The sequence below is a fragment of the Fragaria vesca genome, linkage group LG5 (assembly GCF_000184155.1).
Source record: "Fragaria vesca subsp. vesca linkage group LG5, FraVesHawaii_1.0, whole genome shotgun sequence".
Taxonomy (NCBI): Eukaryota; Viridiplantae; Streptophyta; class Magnoliopsida; order Rosales; family Rosaceae; genus Fragaria; species Fragaria vesca.
In genome coordinates this window covers 14,188,437-14,215,846 of record NC_020495.1, presented here as the reverse complement: position 1 = coordinate 14,215,846, position 27,410 = coordinate 14,188,437, and the positions used below count along the sequence as shown (strand labels likewise).

At 36.5% G+C, this 27,410-nt stretch overlaps 3 protein-coding genes across 3 annotated transcripts in view; 1 reads left to right on the top strand and 2 right to left on the bottom strand.

The window, feature by feature from the left end:
* Positions 1-662: 662 nt before the first annotated feature.
* On the top strand, positions 663-11,703 carry LOC101314756 (calcium-transporting ATPase 8, plasma membrane-type-like). Its single transcript, XM_004299744.1, has 34 exons — positions 663-1,109; positions 2,328-2,444; positions 2,524-2,563; positions 2,664-2,773; positions 2,858-2,989; positions 3,105-3,194; positions 3,311-3,380; positions 3,675-3,745; positions 3,832-3,915; positions 4,005-4,082; positions 4,165-4,236; positions 4,808-4,891; positions 4,967-5,049; positions 5,346-5,454; positions 5,546-5,601; positions 5,803-5,845; positions 5,931-6,014; positions 6,151-6,288; positions 6,411-6,476; positions 6,566-6,664; positions 6,936-7,046; positions 7,367-7,537; positions 8,458-8,517; positions 8,852-9,016; positions 9,105-9,221; positions 9,338-9,436; positions 9,720-9,857; positions 10,019-10,119; positions 10,263-10,308; positions 10,420-10,554; positions 10,731-10,838; positions 10,930-11,021; positions 11,157-11,292; positions 11,398-11,703. Exons 1-34 carry the CDS (start codon positions 963-965, stop codon positions 11,407-11,409), a joined length of 3,264 nt encoding a protein of 1,087 aa, XP_004299792.1. The 5' UTR covers positions 663-962; the 3' UTR covers positions 11,410-11,703.
* Positions 11,704-13,628: 1,925 nt separating this feature from the next.
* LOC101306145 (choline monooxygenase, chloroplastic-like) lies at positions 13,629-16,215 on the bottom strand. Its single transcript, XM_004301371.1, has 10 exons — positions 15,942-16,215; positions 15,808-15,853; positions 15,585-15,720; positions 15,171-15,245; positions 14,868-15,068; positions 14,675-14,770; positions 14,448-14,569; positions 14,260-14,353; positions 13,885-13,935; positions 13,629-13,766 (listed from the first exon to the last, which is right to left on the bottom strand). The coding sequence occupies exons 1-10, from the start codon at positions 16,213-16,215 to the stop codon at positions 13,629-13,631; spliced, it is 1,233 nt and encodes a 410-aa protein (XP_004301419.1).
* A 1,405-nt stretch (positions 16,216-17,620) lies between these two features.
* The window catches only part of LOC101305855 (calcium-transporting ATPase 10, plasma membrane-type-like), a 19,526-nt gene continuing 9,736 nt past the window's right edge, over positions 17,621-27,410 (bottom strand). The window contains exons 11-30 of the mRNA XM_004301370.1: positions 26,064-26,147; positions 25,756-25,833; positions 25,579-25,650; positions 24,351-24,437; positions 24,188-24,270; positions 24,030-24,114; positions 23,876-23,931; positions 23,162-23,204; positions 22,948-23,028; positions 22,262-22,321; positions 21,206-21,373; positions 20,973-21,089; positions 20,512-20,610; positions 19,950-20,087; positions 19,752-19,852; positions 19,262-19,307; positions 19,044-19,130; positions 18,512-18,622; positions 18,332-18,423; positions 17,621-18,011 (exon numbers count right to left, since the gene is read on the bottom strand). Coding sequence (XP_004301418.1) covers positions 17,954-18,011; positions 18,332-18,423; positions 18,512-18,622; positions 19,044-19,130; positions 19,262-19,307; positions 19,752-19,852; positions 19,950-20,087; positions 20,512-20,610; positions 20,973-21,089; positions 21,206-21,373; positions 22,262-22,321; positions 22,948-23,028; positions 23,162-23,204; positions 23,876-23,931; positions 24,030-24,114; positions 24,188-24,270; positions 24,351-24,437; positions 25,579-25,650; positions 25,756-25,833; positions 26,064-26,147 — 1,746 coding nt within the window. The 3' untranslated portion in view covers positions 17,621-17,953. The remainder of the gene's footprint in view (positions 18,012-18,331; positions 18,424-18,511; positions 18,623-19,043; positions 19,131-19,261; positions 19,308-19,751; positions 19,853-19,949; positions 20,088-20,511; positions 20,611-20,972; positions 21,090-21,205; positions 21,374-22,261; positions 22,322-22,947; positions 23,029-23,161; positions 23,205-23,875; positions 23,932-24,029; positions 24,115-24,187; positions 24,271-24,350; positions 24,438-25,578; positions 25,651-25,755; positions 25,834-26,063; positions 26,148-27,410) is intronic.

The window sequence follows — 27,410 nt, the reverse complement described above, 5'->3', positions numbered from 1 at the left end:
ATCAAAATTTTAGACTCATAAACAAGAAAATTATGGTCTTAAAATATGTGTTTCATGTTCTTTTAGTGAATTCTTCATTTCATTTTTAAAAATAATAAAATTTAAAAAGAAAATAGTATATTTAAAAAAAGAAAAAAAAAGAGGCAAAATCATTCGAGCAAGCAAAGGAAAAGCAGACCCCGCACCCACGATCCACCTAACTAGAAAGTAGAAACCTAAAAACGTGGCGACAGCAACGGTCACGTGGGACCCTTTCACCATCCTGTAACCGCGTAAAAAAGTGTAACGCGTTTTAAGTTTGTTACCCTGAAACGGCAAAATCCCCGTGTTCTCCATGTAATTCGCATATAGCTAATTTCCACGAAATTGCATGTGTGGATCGTGGAAATTACTTTTACTTTTTCAGAATTTAGTCAATTTACAAAGATTTCAAAATACTGGAGTCTTTGTGTATATATTACCTAGCTAGGGTTTTTTTACTATTTTTATTTGCTTTTAATCACTACAGCTACATCTCCATCGGAGAAGACCAAGGAGAGGTAAGCAAAATTCTACGATGTAGAAAGCTTTCGGTTATTTTTTTTACTGCAAACGCTCGCCATAGAAAAAACGTAGCAGAGCTGAAACGCGGCTACTACTGCAGGCGAGTATATATTATCAATATTTTTCTTATCTCGTTTGGCAAACCCTATTTTAGTATTGTCTCTACTTGGAATCTGAATTTTGAGAGGTTACAGTGAAGCACAGTAGGAGTGGAATGGGTTAGACTTTTGGGGAGCGGCGTGTGAATAGTTGCTTAGATTGAAGTAAGAGTCGGTCAGATTTGAAATTTGAAATCCGGAGAGTTTGATAATCGGAGTTTCAGAAGGCTTAGGGTTTCTGTGAAGGATTTTGATGGGCGAGGAAGGTGTGGTTTGATAAATTTTGACGGTGCCATCTCTACTGCGACAGGTTAGTGAAGGATGAGTCATTCTATTGGCTCGCCGAACCAGAAAAACTATGACGTGGAAGCCGGAAGTAACCGCTCCGGCGACGACGAGGAGTCCAACAATGTGTTTGAGATTCACAGGACCAAGCACGTGTCCGTCGATCGTCTCCGGCGCTGGAGGGTATGCATTTTCTTACTGCTTTGCTTTTCTGTTTTGTTTTTGATTATCTCTGCTTTCCGTTTGCGGTGTTTGCTTTTTTGTTCGGTTGCTTTGAATTTTTTGCTGCAATTTGGTGTGGTGCATCTAATTCTCTGCCGTACATGTGTGTGTTCGTCAATTGGTTTACGTTTCTATTTCTGGCAGTTTTTGCTTTTGGATTTGCAGTCTTATTTATGGCAATTAATTCGTGTTTTCGGTTTCGGTTGGTTTCGGTTGTTTTGAACTAAACCTGCATCTCGATGACCAATGCCTTCAATAAGTAAATAAATAGATTGTGTTGTATGATGATATGGACTTAAGTTTGCTCCCAGAACATATACATACCATTTTCTTTAATTAAAGAGCAACATATTGGTAAGAAGTGTTTGATGTACATCATTATCTGAATTCTATTAACCTGGTTCAGAAGGTAGTGAGGTATGACGGTAAAATGTGCACTAGAAGAAAGAGGCATATATCCTTCCTTACATTAATGACTGCCTATTAAGAAGTTGAATAGGTAGGCATAAAAATAGCTAGCCACCTTGCTAGGCTGATGCTGCAAAGTGGGAACCCGTACCTGGTCCTTACACAGAACAATGGAAGGAGAAGGGCTTGTGGAAATTCATCTTTTCCTGAGCTGCAAGATATATCCAAGTTTCGGTGAGAGTGACATTGACATCTTGTGTTCTAGGCAGCTTTATGGGCATCGGATAGTTCAGTATTTAAGAATAGCTCCTTTTTTTGGTTTTCAGATCGGACTACTACAGTTAATGGATTCACCTTTGTGCTTTTGTTTGTGTTGTTGATTCTGTGTCTTAATAATAGTTGGTATCTTCTCCACTCTGTAGTTTTTCTTTTATTAACTCAATAAAATTTCATTTATCATAAAAGAAAAAGTAAAGGTACATCATTTTAAGTATGGTGTACTTTTCTTTTTCCTTTTCTCATATAAAATACGGAGAAAATCATTGTCTGGTCGTAGAAATTAATATTGAATTGGCAAGCATATGTCTGGTCCTGTTTTTTGTTGTTTACACATCATTGTATGAGTCTGCAGCTCTCAGTCTTATTTTATTGCAAGTCTCTGTGTTGTGCTTAGCTAATATGTAAAGTTTCTGTTAGTTGCTTAATTTACCGTGCTTGTGAATATTTCATTTAATCAAGGTGTGGACTAAACTGAGTTTTATTTCTCTGTAGCAAGCGGCACTTGTGCTAAATGCTTCTCGTCGATTCCGTTACACCTTGGACTTGAAAAAGGAGGAAGAAAAAAAACAGACGTTAAGGAAGATTAGAGCACATGCACAAGCCATACGAGTAATATATTTCTAAAGAAAAGCATTTAACTTTAGTGATTTTCTATTCGTATTCTAATATTCGATTTTCTCTGTATTAGGCCGCATTTCTTTTCAAGGATTCTGTACCCCTGGAAAATGGTACTTCCCTTCTGCATTTTTTTTCATCTGTTTTTGTGAAGGCTCTAAAAATGAATGTGATACTCTTCCTTTATAACTGATTTCTAATTCGTATTTTCAGGAACTGTGCCACCAAAACCACGTTCTGCTGGTGAATTTCCAATTGACCAAGAAGAACTAGCTTCAATTTCAAGGGATCATAATTTTACTACTCTGCAGCAATATGGCGGGGCAAGTCTACCAAGGGACCTCTTCTGTTATTTGACCTTTTATATTAATGTTATGGTTTTTCTTATAGTTGTTTCTTTATATCAGGTCAAAGGCCTCTGTGATTTATTGAAAACAAGTTTAGAAAAGGGAATTCCTGGAAGTGATGATGATTTACTAAAACGAAAGAATGCATATGGATCCAACACATATCCCCGGAAAAAACCAAGGAGTTTCTGGGTACATTTTGTTACAGATTGTGAATTTGTGCACTAATTGTATTTAACGCTGGTCTAATGTACATTTTTAATACACTATTTTTATATTATTTTTCTTTCTTTGTGCTCTCTGATAGAGGTTTCTCTGGGAAGCTTGCCAAGATCTTACTCTTATCATTCTGATGGTAGCTGCCGTGGCTTCTTTAGCGCTGGGTATAAAAACAGAGGTGAGCTTGGTTGGGCCATCTACAAATTAAAAAATAAAAGATAAGGAACACTTGTAAATCACAGTATGTTTTGGAAATCAATGAATGTTTAGATTTTGTTTCTTTGTGTTTGATAGGGTATAAAGAAGGGTTGGTACGATGGGGGCAGCATTGCTTTTGCGGTTCTCCTAGTCATTGTCGTGACAGGTACTAAATGGACATCTGTCTCAAAAGATGTGTAAAGTCTGTCTTACCTTGACACCATTGTTCGTTTAGAACAAACTTATTTATTTGGTTGTAGGTGAAATTTGTGTTGCATATTTTTTAAGGTTTCTCAAATATTAACAGTGTTCCGAGAGAATCACAGGGAAATTCTTTTCACTGGGATTCTCTTTGGGAGTAATATCACTTGAATCCTGTTTTAATACATTGGGTGATCGAGTCTTTGAAGTGATGGACGGCAGTCTTATCAAACTCAACTGTTTGTTCTTTTACCCGCAGCCATTAGTGATTACAAACAATCTCTACAGTTCCAGAATCTAAATGAGGAAAAGAGAAATATACAAATTGAGGTGTGTTTTCATTTTGTCATCATTTGTCATAAGCACCTCAATGTTTTCGTTTCTGTGTACATTTCATTTTTTTTGGTTACGTGCAGGTTATCAGAGGTGGTAGACGTGTTGAGGTTTCAATTTATGATCTTGTTGTTGGTGATGTTATACCCCTTAACATTGGTGATCAGGTATCTGTAGTAGGCCTTTTATTTTGTTGTACGTAAATATATGACCATTTTTGTTCAATACTCATTATCTACATGATTCTACTTTTCAGGTTCCTGCTGATGGGGTTTTAATCACTGGTCATTCACTTTCAATTGATGAGTCTAGCATGACTGGCGAGTCAAAGATTGTGAGATTTTATACCTGTTCTCTTTTACCCATGTTTAGTAACCTTTTCACTTTCTTTAAGTTCTATTTTATTATTTTTGCAGGTTCGCAAGGACACCAAGGAACCATTTTTAATGTCGGGCTGCAAAGTAGCAGATGGAAATGGTATTATGCTGGTAAGGATTCTGATGATTATCATTTCCTTTTTTGCACGTGAACATTCTATTTCTTCTTCCTCTAGTTTAGTTTATTATCTAAAGTTCCCAATTACTAGGCTAGCTAGGTTATGAAAGGAACATCTCTACTGGTTGGATTAATAATGCATAAAATTTCAGCATTGGGGGATTGGAAATAAGGTGAACAGTCAGGTTTTGGATAAAAGCAACAGATATAAAAAGAAACATTAAATTATGGGAAGTTCATTAAGAAACGTGCCGTAGTTGTTTAGCAAGGTTGCTTGACATATGAGTTTGAAAAGGTTATGCTGTTTCAATAGTATATAAAGATAGTTTCCCAGTTCTTAATTAGTAATGAGGTTTTCCAAGATTGGTTTTACAACTAATATTTGTTTGAACAAAGAAAGATGAGTTTGAAATGTGCCGAGAATTTGTGTTGTTTCGGGTCAACTATTATTTGTTTATTTTTTATGTTTGGTTTTACAAGATGGGCATTAGAAATTCCTTGTTTAACAACATATTAGTACTGAAAAGAACTTTCAATATTTAAGTATTTGTTATCTATATTCAGGTAACTAGTGTTGGGATTAATACTGAATGGGGATTACTCATGGCTAGTATCTCAGAAGACACCGGTGAAGAAACACCCTTGCAGGTCAGTTGTAATAAATTATTTTACTAGTGTTCTGTGAATAGTATGCTGTACTAAACTATACTTGACTCTTATTAGGTGCGCTTAAACGGAGTTGCTACATTCATTGGTATTGTGGGACTCACAGTGGCCTTTTTGGTCTTGATCGTCCTTTTGGTCAGGTGAATTCTGCCAACCACCGCTTCCCTATATTAATGTTTGGAATGGATACGTTTTAAGTTTGCATAAATTTGTCATGATGTGTCCCGGTCAGATCCAGACGCAGATAGGTCTGATACTGAATGGAGCCAAGCCAAATTCTGTACAAGTCTGGATAATATTTTATAAATTTTGGATCATTCATGCTTAATTTTGAGTTGATTTGGTTACTTCGATTTGTTGCATCAGTATTATCGTTTCATAAATCTACACTGCAGGAACTGACAAGATTTATGATCATATTGTAAATTCTCTGCAGATACTTTACTGGTCATACACTAAATGCAAATGGAACTCCTCAGTTTGTTAGCGGGACGACGAAATTTGGGAAAGCCATAGATGGAGCCATCAAAATTGTCACTATTGCAGTATGTCAATATATATGAATGATTATGTCCTTGTAATTGTTTACCGATACTGTTATTGTGCGTGTTCCTGTCTAATGGAAAAATATTATAGGTCACCATTGTAGTGGTTGCTGTTCCTGAAGGCCTCCCCTTAGCTGTTACCTTAACGTAAGTAGCTCATCCTATTATGCTTAAACTAAATTGAAGTACTTTTGGTTGCGAGTCTTCAATTCTATATATGAGCCATGTGTGAGGGTAGTCGAACCTGATCAAAAGGGTTGTAGGACTCCATTATCTCCATTTTTTTGTGTGTAGTATGTATTATTTGTTCATCTTTCCTCATCTTTCTTTCCCCCCCTCCATTAACAGACTTGCCTACTCAATGAGAAAAATGATGGCAGATAAGGCCTTGGTATGTCTAGTTGTCCTTTTTATATCTTTACCTTCATTGATTCTGAAGTAGATCTTATGTAATTGAGATGGAATTTAAAATGTAGGTACGTAGGCTTTCTGCATGTGAAACAATGGGCTCGGCCACTACTATATGCAGTGATAAGACTGGTACCTTAACTTTGAACCAGGTGGGCTATATTAGACTCTGATTCTTTTCCTTATATTATTCATAATTTTGGATGGTTGTGACCTTATTTATTAGATTACTGTAGATGATGAGTTAGCTATCAACCATATTGAATGGTTTTATTTGTTTGAATGTAGATGACTGTGGTCGAGTCTTGTGCTTGTTTGAGGAAAGTCAATAGCAATGATGGCAAGCCAGACCTGTCGCCAACAATATCGTCTTTGATTATTGAAGGAATCGCTCAGAATACAACTGGCAATGTTTATGTGCCTGAGGTATTCATAAAAGAGTAGAAGTATTTGTCTTGTTTCTCTGTGTAATAGTCTCTGGTAGGATATTAAGCTTTTCCGACTTGTAGTGAGATAATTAACGTTCTGTGGCTGTTACTCTTTTGTAGACTGGTGGTGATGTTGAGGTTACTGGATCGCCAACGGAGAAGGCAATTCTGCAGTGGGCACTCAAGGTTTTTTCTTGTTCAGTTTTTCGATATCTAGTCATATCAGTTTCTTGTTGGTAACTTCATAACTGTTTGATATTCAACCTTATTTGCAGCTTGGGATGAATTTTGTAGCTGCCAGGTCTCAATCTTCAATTCTTCATGTTTTCCCCTTCAACTCCGAGAAAAAACGAGGCGGTGTAGCAGTTAAATTGGTATGTGTTGACTGATTTTTCTTAGATTTAGTCACTTTTGAGTTTTAGCAGCAGATTTCTGAAGGATTGCATGTCGTATGCTACTTGAGGTCGTGCTTGCACTTTCGATCGTAGTTTTTCAGTTTTACAATAATTTCACAACCCAATCATTGTTGTACCTTTTGGGTATCTCAGAAAGTGAGACCCTTGTATATTAGAATTTCATTCCTGTAGATGGAAAAATGATGGTATTTTAATTATTCTCAATGATTGTCTTTCTCTGTATGTACAGCCAAACTCTGAAGTTCATATACACTGGAAAGGGGCTGCTGAAATAATTTTAGCCTCGTGCACGAGATACATTGACAGCGATGATCAGGTGGCAGCAATGGACGATGACAAGGTTGGCCTTTACAGTAAACAGTTGGTTGTTTTGCAATGGTTTTTCTCAAGTTAGTTTTATATTATTAACACCATTATGTATATTTGTTTAATTTTCCCTTGCCGCGAGGTGATTTTTACACGTTAACTTTGTTTTTTATTTGTTTTTTTATTTTATCTCAACTTCTCCTTGTGCTAAAGAAAATTGTAACTTGCCCAGGCTCAAAACCATTTCAAAGAGCACCACAAATTCTTTGTTTACCTTAAGTGGGGGGTTGTTTACTTGTTCATACTTCATAAATTTGTCAAGTGCTCGTTCTAATATATCACCTTTGTTTGCAGCGTATGTTTTTCAGGAAATCAATTGAGGAAATGGCTAGTGGTAGTTTGCGTTGTGTTGCCATGGCGTATTTACCATATGAATTGGGAAATGTTCCAACTGGTGAAGAGCAATTAGCTGATTGGGCATTGCCTGCAGATGACCTTGTTTTACTTGCTATTGTTGGTATAAAGGTAGTGCTCCACACATCTATACATGCACATGGATACGTAGCTAGTTTCAGAAAGTAATTGGGGTACCTAGCTTGTTTTCCACCTTTTTGCAAATTGATGGGTTCAGGTGAGGGTTGTGGAGAGACAGCTGCCCTTTTATCTTAGGTCTAGTGCTGGTTGGATGTTCCTCGTGATTTTATCTGATACATCTCCAAGGCGCTGGCTGTCCGCCCGACTAGCGCCCAGAGGATTAATCGGGCGCCTAGGCGGTTTTTTATTTTCTATAACTTTTATTTATTTAATTCAAATAATTATATAAATAAAATTTATAAAATCATTATTATGTTCTAAAATAGCAAAATACTTCAAAAATAGACAAAATGTTCAACAACAAGGTTCTTAGAAATTATAAAAAAAACAATTTGAAAGAAACAAATTAGATTCTTACTAGCCTATGCCTCAAATTCTTCTTCTCCATATCCCTCTTGCACTTCTTCTGTGTCGGTCTCAAACTCAAAGTCTATTTCATCTTCTTCCTTTTCATCCGATAGGTTAAAAATGGAAAAAAAAAACCCATAATTGGGCCAGCAAAAAAAAAAGAAAAGAAAAAAGCATAATTGGGCCACCCCAGCCCGCCCAGGCACCGCCCAGCCCGCCCAGGCGCCGCCTAGCCCGCCTAGGCGGCCGTTTTTTGAGCTGGCGCCGAGTTTCGACGATTTGTGCAAAATCGGAACGGTCCCCTGCCGCCCAGCGCCTAGGCGGCGTTTTTTAGAACCATGTACATCTCTTATAAAACAAAATAGAAAACACCTCCTCTCTGCCTTTAGTGGTTGGCAATCTAGTATTGTCTTCTGGCTGCTCTTTCCACTGATATTTTTCTTTCCCTTTCTGAATCTATTTCAATTATTTTAACTCATGTCTAAATATATTTTAAAATGCAGGATCCTTGTCGACCAGGTGTTGGAGATGCAGTGAGACTATGCCAAAAGGCTGGCGTCAAGGTATACTTCAACTCGTTCTAAGAATATTATTATTATTATTTTTTTAGAATGCAACTGAATAGGGATGATTGCGTCTAATTAAGATAGGATTCGGGGACCCATTTTTCTCAGCTTTGTTTAGCGTCTCTCACTCCCAAAATTGATTGAACTCTTATCCTTATACATCCTCTGCATTATTTTGTGGCGGTTTCCTGGTCCTTGAAATCCAATGTGCCATTTTCTTTTGTGAACCAATCAATTTACCAATGTGCTTGAATTTCTTTTAGTTAGAGCTGCTATGAAAGCAGATTGGGTTGGAATTTTAAGTTTCCCTTCCAATATATTTGTGCCATAGGTGCGCATGGTTACCGGAGACAATGTCCAGACTGCGAAGGCAATAGCATTAGAATGTGGCATACTGACTTCTGATTCAGAGCTTTGTGAGCCAATTCTAATTGAAGGCAAAGTCTTCCGTGAGCTTTCTGATAAGCAGAGAGAAGATTATGCTGAGAAAATCTCGGTAAGATTGGATTAGTGGATTATCTACTAGTTTATTCTCTTGAATTAACTTACACAAATTATTTATTTATTATTTATTGTATGTATAGGTAATGGGGCGATCCTCTCCCAATGATAAGCTTCTGCTTGTTCAAGCTCTAAGGAGAAGGGGACATGTTGTTGCTGTTACTGGAGATGGCACTAACGATGCTCCAGCACTACATGAGGTTTGATTCTTTTTTTGACTTTTATTATAGTTATGTTTTCGTATTTGAAGTCACATTCTCCTTGTTACCAAATGTTGTAGCTTATAATGGTCCTTTATCTTGGAATCTTTGACCAGGCCGACATTGGTCTTGCTATGGGTATTCAAGGTACAGAGGTTGCCAAAGAGAGTTCTGATATCATTATCTTGGATGACAATTTTGCTTCAGTTGTGAAGGTTAGTATAAAACTGTTTCTCAAGTTGATGTTTTTCTTTAGTTTCAGTGGTCATAACTTCTCTACTTAAAATGTTAAAACTTTCTACTTAGCAATGTAGTGATCATGAGATTTGATGTGTGAGGCCTGCAATTCCAAATGAAGATTTGATATCAATTTCCCGGTGTATGGAAGAGTTGGATATCAAAAGTGTCGTTTTCTTGGTGCTGTATTGTTATTGTGATTCTTATTCTTATTGTCTAACGCTGATTCATCTACGATTCCAATTTGCTTGACTGGTGTAGGTTGTTAGATGGGGACGTTCTGTTTACGCAAATATTCAGAAATTTATCCAATTTCAACTCACTGTCAATGTTGCCGCACTTGTTATCAATGTTGTGGCAGCAATTTCTTCTGGTGAAGTCCCACTAAATGCTGTTCAGGTTCTCTCTCTCTCTCTCTCACACACACACACTTGCATTTATGTCTACATGTGTGCACCTATTGATTTGCATTTGTTTCTGGTCTCACTCACTCACTCACACTTGCATTTATGTCTCCATGTGTGCACCTATTGATTTGCCTTTGTTTCTTGTTTGTGTAGCTTCTGTGGGTGAATCTTATTATGGATACTCTTGGAGCACTTGCTTTGGCTACTGAGCCTCCTACGAATCATCTGATGGACAGACCTCCTGTTGGTCGAAGGTAAGACTTCTTTGATGGTGTTGCACATTCTAGATTTACAGTGGTTGAAGGCCATGATTGACACGTGTATGAAACAATGATGTCATTTAAAGAAATATGGCTGGTGTTTTGACCTCTCTGATTGTAACGTTACGGTTTTACAGGGAACCGCTGATAACTAATATAATGTGGAGGAACTTATTGATTCAGGTACACGTTCTTTTCTTGATTCTTGAGCAAAAGAAGTTCTTCCTGTCCTTGGATTGTTTTTCTGCAGAACATGCTCTAGTGTTTTATATTTTTGGTTTTTTTTTTACTCAGGCTGTCTACCAAATTACTGTCCTTCTTATCTTGAATTTCCGAGGGAAAAGTATTCTCAATCTGGAACATGATACTACTGAGCATGCGGACAAAGTGAAGAACACACTGATATTCAACACATTTGTCCTTTGTCAAGTAAGTCCCTTCCAGTTACTGTGTAGTGTGGAATTCTTTCTTTTATTGACCACAAGAGATCCATAATAATATTTTATCTCTGTTTCAACAACGGGACATCTTGTGGGTTGTTTTGGTGTTATACTTGGGTTTTGGTTCTTTACTAAATGATTAAACTTTCAATGTGCAAATTGCAGATTTTCAATGAATTCAATGCCAGGAAGCCAGATGAATTCAACATATTCAAAGGAATTACTAAAAATTATCTCTTTATGGGAATAATCGCAGTGACCCTTGTGCTTCAGGTGAGGCATATATCATCTTGTTTTTGCTATGGTACCATAATGGTACAGGCAGTGGTTTACAATTTTCTTGCTTTTTTTATTTTTTATATAGATTCTCATTGTCGAGTTCCTGGGGAAGTTTACTACTACAGTCCGCCTTAACTGGAAGTATTGGTTGATTTCGGTCGTCATTGCTGTTATCAGGTAATTTCATAGCGAAAATGGGTACTGACTGTGGACTAATTCATGCTTTCATAAAAGAAACACAAATGTGATAGTTGTCTTGCTCTATATTTAGATAATTTGTGAAGTTAACATTACTCTTTTCTTATCTTGCAGTTGGCCTCTTGCTGTTGTTGGAAAGTTGATTCCAGTACCTGAAACTCCTTTCCACAAGTATATCACTAGGACTTCTGCCTTCAAGTACTGCACCTCCTGCCCCAGAATATTCCGCAGGCGAAAAGCAAGAGCAGAGGTAAGTGTATTAAACCATGTACATGTCTTGGAGCTTTAAATTATTGTTGCATGTGTTTACCACCAGCTTCTGATAATTATTCTTTTACTCTTGTTTGTCTTTCAGGTTAGTCAGTAGAGGAAGCGAGAGGGTTTTAAGTAATATGGTTGTGGGTTTGCATCCCTTTGTTTTTGGCTAACAAGGCGAGGATAGTTTAACTGTGGTCAAATCTTTTGTTGATGAGGTGCTTGTATTTGGGATTTTTTTTAATATGGGCAAGCCTCCCATTCTAACAAAACAAGTCAATAGTTAGTTTGGTCATTTGTGCAGTTTTAAAAAATGTAGTAGTTTGGTTTGTGGTTTTCACACTGATAATTGTTAATGATGGTTTGTTAATATGAAACATATGTCAATGTGCTTTGTTTTGGGTCATTTAATATGGTCATTTATTCCGATTACTGCAAAGTTTAACCTTCTGCTTAATATTGGCGATGAAATACCCTTCAAGTCTATCAGTCTTATAGTATGCTGGTAACATAAACCTGAATAGTTAAAATTTGGATCCATGTTTTTTTGTGCACAAGAATGGTAACAGTTGTTTTTATTGTTACAAATTGTGGTTTGCTTGCATAAGCCACTAACAGACCTAATTGTTACGAGTTACCTTAAACTTTTTGACCATAAATTCCAAAACCCTTTCACCATAATGATTTGAAATTTCATCACCATGATAATTCCAGGGCCTTGGTTCCTTATCATGGTGATGAAATTTCACCCCGATTTTTTTTATAATTTGGTTTCTCTGTTTGGAATTATGTTGTTTGGATTTACTTGGATGATTTTTAACCATTGGATTGAGTACAATTTCGGATCACCATGTCATCCTTATGTCATTCTTATTTCATCTAATGGTTATAAACAAGGATTAAATATCTGTGATATATCCGATATATCTTCCGATGTCTCTTTTTTTCGAATGACCGATATATCTATAGGGGTCAATATCTTATCTTCCATCGTATCTACGATTTTCCCGATATTTCTCTGATACCGTCAAATATCGTTGATATTTATGATATTTTTGATATATCACCGATATATTAAAAAAATATCTGTAAAAAAATTGAAATGATATCCGGAAGAGAAGTAATTCTCTCGAGGTATATCTCAATGAAGAGTGTGGGTCTCGAGTGATATCTAGGATAGAAGTAATTCCCTCGAGGTATATCCCAATGAAGAGCGAGGGTCTTGAGTGATTTCCAAAAGAGAAGTAATTCCCTTGAAGTGTATCCCAATGAAGAGTGGTGGTCTCAAGAAGAGCATGATTCCTTTTGAGAGATATCTAGATGCAGATCGATTTATTACATAATTATTAAACTTGGAGATGAGTGGAGGAATATTTACACTTGAGAAAGAGAATGACTAAATGAGTATAATTAAGAAAGATAAGGTGTACTAGTGAGAAAGATAATGACTGAAAATTACGATCATGCCTCTCATGATCATGGCTATAGAAGTATTAGGTATGGAGCGCAAGAGGATACCATGTATGAGAGGAGGAGGTATGGAGCGCAAGAGGATACCATGTATGGGAGGAGGATTAAAGGTCCAAATGATGATCAAGATGTTGCGCTAAGTTTTGATTCTATCAGTTTATATAATGGGACTGGGACCTCAAATGAATCACAATAAGACAACAATCAATATGACTATAATGTTTATGACTATAATCAAGGAATGGAAGTCAGTGATCAGTCATCCAGTTGGATTCATCCTTTCTATCCACTTATAGGGGAAATAGTCTGCTGCTCCAAAAGCATATATGATTATCATATTCAACACTACAATTCATATTATATGAGTCATATGTCTTGGTCTGATTATTGTATTTTTGTAGACCAATGTGTGTGACTTATAAGACATCCAAGCAACTTAAATCTAGACAGAGAATCCGGATCTATAATTTTACCCACTGATAACATCTTTTGCTTAATAAGATCCTGGTTCCTTGCTTTGTCGAGGGCTGTGTTTTGTGATACAGAAGACCAACCACTAGTTTCAGAATACATTCTTTAAGTTGAAACCTAAGACACCCTGAAGGAGTTCATGTTCAACTGTATCAGTTGCGACCATGTCGATGTCTGTTCGCTACCAATCTCTATTGAAAGTTGAATCCATGCTTCGTAATTGATTTGGATCAATCAGGTTAGCAAGTGAAATGACGGCCACATTCGAAAGCCAAAAACTTCAAAATATTCATGATACAAATGGTTGGGGCAAATGGATTTACATTTCTGTTTAATCTCCAAGCCGTTTTAGACCATGGAAAATGGATACACGAGGGCAAATTCGGCAGATTATTCTCTTAAGCTCTCATGGAGCAGACGGTGAAAATGGTACATTGCATTTTCAACTGTTGGTGCATATCTACCAATATTGTATGCGGGTGATTCAAGACCTCTTTGAACACCTTCACACAGCACGATATCTTCCATCTGAATATCATCAGCCAACCAGTTATGAATTGGGCGTCCATATAATAAGGAGATTGAAATTTGCAATGCGCTCCATAATATGGATGATAGATAATAAACCCAGTTATAATGGCATTACCTGTACTTTTTCACTCTCATTCAAGCTCCTCTCTATGTAATCACTGTCATCCTGAGAACCCGAGGAGAAATTATACACACCAATGGAAACAGTAAGGTTTCAAATGTATAATAACGTATATTAAGTTGTGGGTTTCACTTATTTATTCGGATTTATTGGATCTGTTTGTTTTTTTCGATAGAGATTTATTGGACTGGTTGTTATAAACAGGATAGCAGATGCTGGGTATGAGCCGTCTGTTCCTAATGAAACTAATTTGCAAAAGAAATTTGAGTTACATAGATTGACAAACTGGCACCACTATATACATAGACTATCAATAAACATACTAGAAGTCTAGAACAAACCATTCATTGACGAAACTAAATGTATTACCTTGACAGAAGCTTCAAGAAAGTAATCAAATATCACTTGACATTTCCTAGGTCCAAGAGGGATTACCAGATTGGTGTCCATCCATGGTCCATACCTATTGGAAACCACAGACAGTTCAGTAAAGCAGAATTATCATAGACACATCTACTGATTCACTTGTTTTGCCATTTTAGTCATTGCTTACTTACCTATTAATCATGAAATTGGGATAAATGAAAGCATAAAGGGCTTTTGATCCAAGCCGATCATGGTCATCTTTCTTCTCTGTTGAACCCCCTTCACACATTTGAATGCTGACCTTTTCATATACCTAAATTTTATCGGAAACAAGTAAGATGTGAGACAACCGACACTTCCACTGTATACTTTTGGTCAAGAAACAGCAACTGGAGTACACATCCAAAAGTAAGCTTACTGTGGTAGAGTAACCATTCAGGTTGAGACCAGATGCTAGATCTTTATGTGCATAAGGCACATGATATCCCCCATCTAAGTAGTTGTCACAAAAGACCTGAAAGAAGTTAAAAATAGAAAAAATTCTGATTTCAGTTTCAAAGAGATGATCAAATAGGGTGGAAATTTCAATTGAGAGAAGCACAGAAATGTACCTTCCAGTTACATTCAATCATATATTCACGTCTACAAACAAAAGTTAATGATGAATCAACCCCGTTTTTACTCAGTATGTCTGAAGAGGTCCCAAGCCATTTGCTTTCCACGATTTCTACATCACTATCAACCTCTGGCTCCATATTTGCAAGGACAAACGGTCCCCAAGTAGCTACTTTTACTGGTGTAAGCCCAAACTCCTACCTTTCATGGTCAGACAAATCAACTAGATTATCCCCCCATTTAGACAGTAATTATCCAATAGCGGAATGAGATTGCATTAAAAAAGTGTCAGAGCATACATGCTTATTGAAGTTCTGTATTCCTGTTATCCTAGTTGCCTTGCGAAGTGCACCGTCTAACCCATATGTCCACCCCTGCAAATCAAATTCTGTGAAATCATTAATAAACAAGTTCCTAACAAAAATACCAGCAACCTTTGAGAACAACAAAATTCTTTATATTCTATTCAAGGCGAAAACTAGCTGTACCAGCACGGCTAGCTTTTGTTGTTACTGAAATATTCTATAAAGAAGCGGACAAAGGTTAACTTGTTTCGTTACAAACTCCTAATCACAACAAGTATCCTTACAAGGTAAACGTTCTGTATTTTATCAATTAGCAAACAACACACAGTGGTTCTTATAATGTAAGTTACCTAAGTAGATTCTAGAGATCAACACGGAGTAATTTCAATGTAACAAGGTAAAACTAACATGATAAGGGCACACGAAGCACGACTTTCGGCCACTTCCGTAAGCAAGAATTGAGGCGTGATGGCGACACACATTGTGGAAAGCTTGAAGCTTGCCATTATCATCTCGACACACAACAAACTCCACATTCCCCAATCTGCTAATTCAACAAAAGTCATTAGAACTCGATATCCAAACACTACTTAACTACTAATCATTCATCAAAAAGCTTGCAATACCAGACCTGCCGGTGAAGAAGTCCCCAGCATTCTTTATCTGTTCAGTATATCCTGAAAGCTCGAAAATAACCTAAAAGCTCATAAACTTGATTGTTGTAATCATTAGAGAGATACGAGTGTGAAGTAAATAAGAGCTGACCTACAGCTTGCCATCCACGGTAAAAAACAGAGTGGAGTTCTTGAGCGTAAAAGGAAGGATCGGTGTACCATGAGCTGGGGGGAGTGACGGCCCGCTCTATTGGGATGGTCGGGTCGAATTGATCCACCAGAGTCGGGGCTCCGACTCCGACTGAAGGGTTGGGGAGAGACAAGGACTTGAAGATTCTACTTGAGTTCAGTGTTTGGGGAAGGTAAGGGCTTTTGGGTCGGATCGGTTTGGGTTTGAGACTTGCCAGACTCATAGTCAACGTCATCGTCATCGTCATCGTCGCCTCCATGGTTTCGGTGTTTTTGACTTTTTGCTCCTTTTCCCCGGTAACTGCAACTGCCAAGTACGGTCTGGTCGTTGGAAATGAAAATCATCCAGTTTGAAGGACGGTTGACCATTTGGTTGAGGGTTCACCGTTTAGTCGAAGACTTATATATTATTAATGGTTTATTATACTCAGTTTTCAATCATATTTTTTCATCTCTAATTATTTAGTTTTTAAGTCTATATAAGTAGAGATAATTTTAAGGTTAAAGTGTTTAACTAACAACTTTGAGGTTATGGGTTCAAATCTCACTGACATATGTAGGGTGTGTGAGTTATTAATAAAACGTTTTTTTTTTTTAAAAAAAGTAGAGATAATTTTTACAAATTTTCAGCTAACAATTAAATGAGTACTCATTTTAGTGATCTTCGTTATAAAGACCGCTTGTATTTGGAACCCATTGGAACTACCTCAGTCTACACTTTACAAGATCAAAGAGCACGGCTTTGGCCTCTTTAGTCCTTAGGCACCCTAGTCGTCCAAGAAGAGTTGGATATGAGTGTTAATTGCTCAGGATGGAAATCGTGGAAGGACATCCAATGATAGGTCTGATAAGGAGCAGGTCCATATTTAGTTCCGTTGTGGAAGAGTGTACAATGCTACATGTGCAAAGAGTTCGGTCACATCAAAATGCCAAATGGAGATGTTTTCACTCTCTGAAGGTATAAACACTCAAATTGTGATAATTGAATTTTAGATTTCGGTTGTACTATGCATGTTTGCTACAGCCTCCATTCCAAGAAAATAAGAGAGTACTATGCACGTTTGCCACAGGAGAAATTATAAATGGAGTCCCTTTGTTCATGGCTAATATATATGGACTAAAATGGAGTCCCTTTGTAAAGTTGATTGCGTTGGAATGGTGAAGATAGGTGCCCTCACGAATTAGGATAGGTACCTATTTAACTTGTCAGTACTTATGTACCTACGAGATATCGTGCCTTCGAACTGAAGATTAAAAGGGACATATTACACATGATTAGGTGATTAACTTCTTTGTCTTGCTAAAGCCATCAGCTCAAAAATTCATATACTCTTAATTAGACAGGGTTTTGTTGTTCAGAACGACTCATGAATCGTATACATAAGGCCCTTCCTCTATGCTGAAGCTGGAATCCTATACAACCTATTTATACAAAATGATACCATTCAAGTTCAATTGATAATTAGAATGGTTATTCAAACATGTTTCTGTAATTGATGAAAGCATACGCAAGAAACTAAATCACAAAATGAGGAAGATGAAGGTGCGAGAGAGAGTAACAGGGTTCAAGAATGAACTGATCAAATGTAATGTTCAATTATGATGTACAACTTGCCTAAGTACTGTTTCATCAAAAAACTTGCCCAAATACTGTCATTGCTGATATAAAAATAAAAAAATAAAAACCCCAAGAATAGGAAAGGCTAAACTAGGAATGAAAGAAAAAGTCCCAAAAGTTCCATTGCAGCTCTAATCTACCTATCGAACATCAGCCAATCGGTGGTTATGCAGTAGAGTTTCTTAGCAGTCATACTTGCATAAACGGCAGCATTGTAAAAAAAAATCAACTGCATAGTGTATTTCTTATATACACCAAACAAGACAACTTTCAAGTTCACTTGCTGCAATTCCTCTGCACAAGAAATTCATCATGTATGGATCCTTTTAAACCATAAACATCACCAATGTTGAATCTTAATGATGATTCCTTTGCGTCATGTACTTCAGGAATATAAGCAGTGCAAACAACAACCTGGGAGAGAGGAAGAGAAAGTTTTCAGCAAACAAAAGAAGACAAGTCACTTGCGTGACACTGATATAACCATATTTTTCTTTTCTCGACTGGATAGCCAATACCATCCTGCACCCCAAACATGAAATTCAGGGAACTTGAGCACATATAATCACATGTGATAATCATCTTCATTAACAACGCAAATCTTACTGGCATCAGTGGGGTGGGGTGAGAATAAAAGAAATGAATCTTAAATAGAAAAGAATCATCATTAACTACAAATGACATTTGGGTTACACCCTTAGAACTCTAATGAACTAATGAAATCATCAACTTACTCGACAATACCAACAGTAAGGGAAAACTGCCACTCTTTCCGGTTAAGCCTGACTATGAAAAACACCTTCCCAAGAAACTCAATGATGATAAACTACAGAACAGCAAGATAAAGTGTAAACAAATGGGAATGTTCTTCAAGCCACACGACAGAAAAGAAAAAAGAGTACAAAACGTCGCACCTGAATCACAAGAATTATTCCCACTATTCCCAGAAACACGGAGTTAGCAGTAATCCATTTCAAAGGATGATCCACTATACCAGTCTTTCGAACACCAAATTCAATGGAAATCTGAGATGTGAAGAAATTAGATTCATTGAAATGATAATCATGCAGCATATGAAATTCAATGGAAGTGCTAATGTTTCAAATGTTTTGAATAACAGAAAAACTCAAATCATTGTGCTTTATAACATCCGAAATCAAAATGGGAAGCTTGTCATATTCCTCATATTGTTGATGGCCTAGTAAGGCACCTTTTTGAAAAAATCAATCAGATAAACATACCTAGAAAAATAAAAATACAAACATATGCAGCATCAAGAAGAGAACACATCAGGAACCGCTGATGTTTAGAACCACGAATGAATAAAGAACCATTTCAAATAACTTTGCTTTATAACACCCTAAATCAACCCAGGAAGTCTCTTGATTAGAAACAAAGAAAAGGGGAATTACTTTGTACTTAACTAGCTAGTGATTACTAAATTACCTGACAAACAACAAATGTGTTAAATATCATTGTATTCTTCACTTTGGTGGCATGGTCTCTAGTATAATTTTTCAGTAAACTCCCTCCCTGAAAATTGATGACAAGCAGGGCAATAATTTGGTACACAACCTGAAAGTTCCAAGCCACATTACAGTAAAAATTTATCAAAGACAATGGTAATACTTTTGATTGCTTTAGTTCAAGAAAAGATTATCTACCTGTATCAACAGTCTCTTCCACCGAATATATTTTCGAAGAGGTTGTCTGTGAAAAATGTACCAGAAGAACATTACTATAAACATCACAGAATTTGGTTTTGTTGATTAGTGAACTCAAATTTCACGAGATATGGGTTCAGTTTTAACAACCGTATAGCAAGAAGAGAATATAATTATACCAGCAAAAAGAAAGGATGAAGAGACTAAAAGATAATCATTGAAACTAATTTGTTTCTTCGTTCTTCAAGCATGGGGCAGATTATGTTACAGCTAATTCTTTCTGGAGCTTCCTACCATTATACTTCACTGATTTTTGGCAAGGGAATGGATAATAGTGAAGTTCTAATGATAGACAGTTGGACTTGGATCGATGAAGTACGTAGAGTGGCAAACCATGACACACACACACACACACACTGCGTGCGTATTCTTATATGGGGATCCTCAATGAGAACCAACTGATTCTACTTTACCATCAAAGCAATCTTACCCTTGGTCAATAGGGGGTACGTTCATCAGGTGATCAGCCGGAGATTCATTAGCCAATACTAGTGGTCCAAGGCAAAATATGACAACATTCACCCACACAAACTGTGCAAAGGACAAGCAGAAAAAATTAATACATCCACATCCTTAGGTGCACCAATGGAGAGAAATAAACAGAAAGTGCAAGAAACAAAGAGAAAACCTGCACAGCATTGAGCGGAATCTGACGATAGTAAACTGCCGCCAAGCAGTTTACTGTTGCTGCTACAATATTGGCTGTAAGTTGCTGCTGCATAACTCTCAGAACCCTTTCATGCATAGATCGTCCCCATTTGAAACTCTGAAGAATTTTAATGTCATTGATGAATCAGCAATTCAAAGTACTAAAAAGAGATCCAACATCCAGAGATATAATAAACATGTTTAATAGTAGGATTCACAACACTAAATTTATATTGAATCGCATGCCTCGCACAGTTTAAAAAGTTACATCTTGTCATCTTGTAATGTCAAAACTTTGATATCATGGTCTTTAGTGTGTCCAGACACCAAACAAACAAAACCAATATTGGCTAATTATCTTTTTGGTTTCACAAAATTGGTCAACTTCCAATACCATTGGTGTTACAATCTCCCACCGAACAAATTTCAATTCAATTATTCCCTCACAAATTTTGCATGTGGAGATTCATATGAGCACATATAGTGAAGTAAAGGAAGATAAAAAGCAACAACATTGAATTACTCTCTACAAAGAAACAAACCTTGGCTATAGTAGTGAAATTGTCATCCAAGATTATGATGTCTGAACTCTCTTTAACCACTTCAGTCCCTTGGACACTCATAGCAATACCAATGTCGGCCTGAATGAAAGAAATAGATTTAACATTTAAGAAACACCATCAAGCATCACATGTCAGAATAAGCCCACTGCATGTTGGCTCACATCCTAACTTTTTAGAAACGGTAGTAAATCAACAAACTGTATCATGGTGACAAGCTTGATTGCAAGAATGGCTATAGCTGCTAAAGTAATTAATAAGAAAAAAAGCAAAACAAAAAGGCCAAATACACCCTGTGCTCGAATTGCAACAGTTGGACAGCTACATGACCACTTGACAACATGAAAACATCAGGGCCTTAATCGAACGAACGTCAAAACCTCCATATCATTTTCAGAATTAAGGCAAAAGAAGAAATGGCATATAAGAAAATGCTCTCGAACCTCATGTAGTGCATGAGCATCATTACTGACATATCCAGTGACAGCAACAATCTTTTCTCTTTTGCGCAGTGCTCGCACAAGCAAAAGTTTGTCATTGGGGGAAGACCGTGCCATTACCTACACATTTATATATTGAATGATATATTCACCAAAAATTTCATAATAATTTAAACCTTAATACCATGAATAATATAGTTATGAAGAATATACAGATATGTAGATTCTCAACCTACCAAAATCTTTTCTGCTAATTGTTCTCTCTGACTATCAGAAAGTTGTCGGAACACTTCCCCTTCAATAAAGTTTATCTCACTAGCATCTGACCCATCAGAAGCAAGTATCCCACATTCCATAGCAATTGCTTTTGCAGTTTGAAGATTGTCATGCGTAACAAGGCGTACCTATATATGGCCCATGATGTGGGAATTTTTTTCAGATGCAAGTCATATTGGATAGAAACTTATTAAACACAAACTGTTACTTGTCTTTTTACAGCTATATAGTAATCATAATTAATTATTTTTAACCATATCAGATTATCAGGAAGCTTAAACATAGTTAAATGAAAACTACTCATGTTGAGGAAAGAAGAAAAGCCAGAAGGAATTATACAATGGTTCCAAAACGACTTCATTTTCAGATAACAGGGAAAATCATTTAACTTTCATTTTTTAATAGAGAGAAAGAGATAAAATTCAAATGAAGCTTCATAAATACCAATAGTTGCTGCACAAACAACAAAGTAGTGACCTTGAGGAACTGTCTGTTAGGGACAAAAAGAAGTGGTAAATAATAGAGAAACTAGCTTTTTCACAGCAAAGAAAATTGAATGAAATCTAATGATGATCAAATTTTGGAGTCTGCTAGAAAACGGGCGGATTGTCTCTGATTTCAGGTACTTGATTGGGAAAAATAAAAACGAAAAACAACTAAATAGAAAATGGAAGAACCCAATAGAGAAAGACCCAAATCATAAAATTCCAATCAGTCATATTTAAAAAAATAAATAAATAAATAAACAAAAGAAAATCCACTATTACATGCTCAATAAACAGGCAATTGCACTAAATGCAGACTGGAGTTTAGGTGGGAAAACATCAGTATTTTGGCTTTGTAGTTTCTACAATGTATTGCAGCCATTGCTTCTTAACCTCAGTGAATACCTGGCTTCCCAAACATTTTAATGAGAACCAAACGTCATCCATACAAAATGATCAGTAGAAGCCTACATGTATTCTGTAATAAGTTGATATCATAAACAATAGTGTCTACTAAGTATCAAGTAGTACCTTAATGCCAGCTCTTTGCAATACTACCACTGATTCCTTGATCTCCGGTTGACAATTGTCCTGAAATTTGTTGGTCTACATAAGCTAATAAACTAATACAGTATTATAATTTAGAAAAGAAGAAATAAAATCCCACCCCCGCCACACAAAGACAGTACATGAAAATGTAAAACAACAAGCCATATATTTTAGAATACTGATGATGCTATAAACGTTATACAGTGAGAAGCATACAGAAGCTAAAATGAACGGAAGAATTGATATCTGAACTACGCTCACACTTAAAAGCGACCACCTATTACAAATCACCTAAAGCACTCATTTGTGTTCATTCAGAGATGAAAAAAAAGGGGCAAAAAAAAAAGAGCAAAAGAAAATAGAAGGCCTTGCCTAAACCCTTGTGTTAGACCTTCAGTCAGGGCCCCCTCCTCTCTAAACTGCTAGAAGTAACTTTTAACGCAACCAATGGCCATGATTAGATCTAGTCAATTCTTTCCCACTATTTTATTGCTCTGACTATTTCTTTAGTTGCCTATTGAGGAAACTTATTTCCTTTAGCATACTATTCACTTCTTTGTGAGAACTATCCTCATGGTTTTAACTTCTTGATTACTATTAAGTTTATATCACTTGTTGTGATTACTCGCCTATAGAACTTTCAAGCTATAATTAAAAAAATCGCCCACCTGGTTCAAAGTTATTACAGTCTTGTCACAGACTACATCATTGCATAAGGCCATGGTTTCACATACAGCTGGCCTCCGCACCTACATTTCAAGTTCAACCAAACATATGAACTGAATGCAAAGAATACTGGCCAGAGAAAAACTGAAGGGAGTATATGTAGTTGGGAAATGAAAGTATAGTTATGAAGAATCACAAACAAATAAGTAAACCTACCAAGGCATTGTCTGCCTTCATCTTTATCATTGAGCTGAGCCGGCTGTGTCACAGTGAAAGACAATTAAAGTGAAAGAAAAATCAAATTTAGAATACATATGACAGAAACTCAACAGCCAATTTTTATTCCTTGGTATAAGGATAATAAAATGCTTTCATGTTTTCCTTGTACTATAAAGAAGTCAATCTTCGCTCTAATCCCATCCACCCTGTGCCCGCTAGACCCTTGCACACCGGGTGATGGCATTCTAAACAAGTATTAGCCGACCAAAATATGGTTATTGACATATACTTATCGTTTTAAAATAAATGGAAATTCTTCATAAATAAATCAAATGTCACATAATCGCAGTTAATGTGGATATAAAACAGAATGAGATAATTGGAAACGAAGTATTTTAAAATCTATCCACTAAACAAAAATATTTAACATCAGTACTAAGTGGTACTGCCAAAAGTGCCATGCTGCGTATTTAAATACTTGGATACTGTGTGTCTGTGCACATTAACACATGTGGATCAACTGGCATAAACATGCAGAGATCGATTGGAATGTGTTAATTTCGCACATCCACACAATTGGAAATTCCCTCTCAGAACCAGCCTGGTGATCGATAAGGCATTACTGAATCAGGTCAGTGCATCAGTTGCAAACAGATTTGAAGTAAATAAAATTCGGACCTTCTTTAACATGAACTTGTCAGGCAGACTTACCTTATGTTGAAAGCTAAAGGAAGCACTTGAGGTAATGCAACGACAAAAATGGCGACCTGAAATGTCAGCTTATCAAACAGCGAACCTGTGAATATATATATGAATATAGATACATGTACACATATAACAAAATGAAGCATATAGATAGACATACTGCAATGATACTAATTCGAATGACTTCTTCAAGTGTGCTTCCAGGTTTAGGACTTCCATTTGAATTCTCACCATTAAAGAAGTCTCTGCAAAAATTGTATATATGTGATCATAGTACATTCAAAAGAAAGACAGGGGAGTTAGCCAAACGTTATTTACCTAAACAAAACAACATTTGCAACAATGGCAGCAACCATGAATCCAGCAGCACCCATGAAGGTAGCAACCACCTTTAAAAGCACCTACGAAGAGTCCTTAATGGTTTAATACATCGTGCAATAAAGAGAACAAATTCCTTACAATAATAGTTGAGTGAACTGACCTGCAAGTGGGTTTTATTCTCGGTGTTTTTTGAGTCAGTACTAGCCCTGAGAATTCCTGATTCAGTAGATTTCCCTACTACAATTACCTGATAAAAGCAACCTTTAGTGCAAAAGGAAAAGTACAAGCCTGTCAAAACAAGCATGCAATGTCTGAAGTAATATTTTGAATGGCTCGGGAGAAATTATGGAGTTATCTGTAATGAAGAGGTAAAGGTAACTAAAGCTCTTAAAAACAATGAAGCAACGATCACACAAATATGTTACTCGTGGAGGACATTGGCCCTATGAAGCTCCTACAAATTAAAACTCCAAAAGACCCAAAATGATCACTTTTCTATTTAAGTACATTCTACTTCACATTCTACACTACACAGAAAATCAGGTCTGTATGAGTTTCTGAAGGATTATGTTCTCCATAATAAAGACACTGACCTATGCCCATTGATGATTTCCCTGTCAGTGAAATTAAGTTTAAGAGTGCTCTTGGACCCTGAAGGAGCTCAACCACACATTTCTCTCAGTTAGAGAAATTTAGTTTTGGAGTGCTCTTTGGACCCTCAAGAAGCTCATGACCATACATATCACCATGTATTAATGTACTACACCCAAAGATACAATCACCAGATCACACTCTCAAGTGAAATTTGATTCTAATCCATAAAACACAAAAGTATAATCTTTCCCCTGTAGTTTGGGTCACATCCCCTGCCTATTGGCAGAATTTTTATGTGATGCTTGTGTGCATAGGTTTATGGTATTGTTTGTGTTCACATTAGGGCTTAATTACAAAATAAACCACAAATAGATGTGTAACATTTCTGCTACGTGTTATGGCAGAAATTTCTATGTTTCAGGCCACCATGTAGTGAGCTTTATAACATTTTATTAATCTTTATACCAACTATCAGCTTATTAATTCCAGTAATCAAACTATTGACTCCACTAAGAATGGAGGATTATATTAAAGGCACTTGCAGAAACTTATAAAGTTCATGATGGATGCTTTATATTGTCATTGTATCCTTTTAGTTGGATCCCTCAGTTTATTTCCAAATTGTAGGTGATCAGATTCTGATTAACATTGTAATTAGTAAGCCAAAAGTGCATGAACTTTATATTAAAGGCACTTGCAGAAATTTCTACGTTTTTTAACATTTCACTTTAGTGAGCTTTATGAATCTTTCAAAACAGTGTGTTGTACACAGAAGAAAAATCTGAAATCTTTACCAGCATAGTAGCACTACCATGTGCTACTTTCCAGCCAGACCTTAGAAATGGTTTCCTTGAATCCTTAGGGAACTGCAGAAAAAATTTATTGCACTCACACAAAAAAAAACAACAGAGGAAAACAAGAAGAACAAGTTCAAATTAAAAAAGGGATCCAGAACAAGCAGGAAGGCTCACTATCTTGCTCTCTCCAGTGACTCTGAACTTATCAATTGCAAGTGAGTGACCATGGATAAAAATACCATCAGCAGGGACCTAGAGATACAATCAAGAACCAACAAATTTTGCAATTAAAATGACATTCAGAAATATATAGGAGATGATAGTCCAAGATACAGGAGCCATGTGAAGTGTTAACCGTATTATAGTCCAAAGATGATGTGAGATGATGTGGCAATATTTTAGAGAGATGAAAGGAGCATACTAAATAAATAACAGATCAGTTAAGGTGTGTCTCAGGATTAATTCTTAATGAATCTACAAACCTCATCGCCAATATTAAGGGGTACAACATCACCAACAACAATATCACAAATAGAAACCTCAACTTGTCGACCAGCTCTAATAACCTGCAGAATTACAGAATGAGCCCAAAAGTTAACATTTAGGTGAAAGGTTAGATATATATCATAATACACAGGTATACTGTCACATTAGCAATATGCAGATGCAATAAAAGTATTTCAAGTGAGGGAAAAACAGTACAGAATGTATACATTTTATAAAATTGATTCGGAATTACAAAAATGGATTATAGATATCTGGAGTAATGAAGTACTAAAATACTCAAATTGCTATTCTATAAGCTTAAACACTATGATCCTCAAGCAAGAAACATTGACTAGTACATGACCTCAGCCTTCCTGTTTTATAACCTTCCTGAACATCATAGAAGCAGCAGCCAATATTTGATAATCCCATAGCTCCTTTCACTCTCTAATAACTGGGTAGTCGATTTTGCATGAGGTTGATATAGTATCCCACCAAGTGAGGCTGAAAGGTTTATTTCCCATGGTTTTCCACAACACCCAGGTCATCAAGATTTTGGCTTTCCAAGAATGTAACCTAACGAATAAAGCATATCACTAAAGAAAAAGTGCTGATGAATTTGAGAATATCTACCCCTCTGCTCAGGGTAAGATTAACTCATGAGCTGCATAGACAAAGATGTCATTTCAATACCTGTCAAGGAAGTGGCCTCTAAACCCTTACTTGATTCAAAAAACACTGCATGTTAGTGCAAATTAGGATATCAAGTTTGCAGGGAATTCCTCATTTTAACCAACTGTAACTACTCCAGAATGTGCTCCCTAGCAGCAACAACATCGTAACCACTCTTCAAACGATTGGAAATCAATCAAACAATCCAAAACTAAATAGACCATCCTAAAGATTCACACCCACAAACAGATCTCCCAAATATTGCCATGCCCATCAATCAATCCCACGCAAATTTATCAAAAATTCTCTAGCTCTCCAGACAAGAGCAGGAAGACTTGGACTAAAGAGAATTGAAATCGTAGCCCTCAACTGAGACTTGGATGCTGATGCACCTGGAAGATTCAGATGAACAAAGTTCATCACTTTCTAGACTGAGAATTCGGATCATTCAGCGGAGTGACGAGTCCCGAAACCCGACAGTCTCCCAAAAAAAAAAACCGTACGAGAACGTACGATAAAAGTGCTTTTAAATGCATAAATTACTACATACACCCAACAAACTATTTACACCCAGTAAAAAAATTAAAATTCTAGTTACACCCGACCACTTTTCCAATTATACCATTTTTGCTAAACCCAGCAAAACCTATATCTTGTTCTTCCGGTTGAAG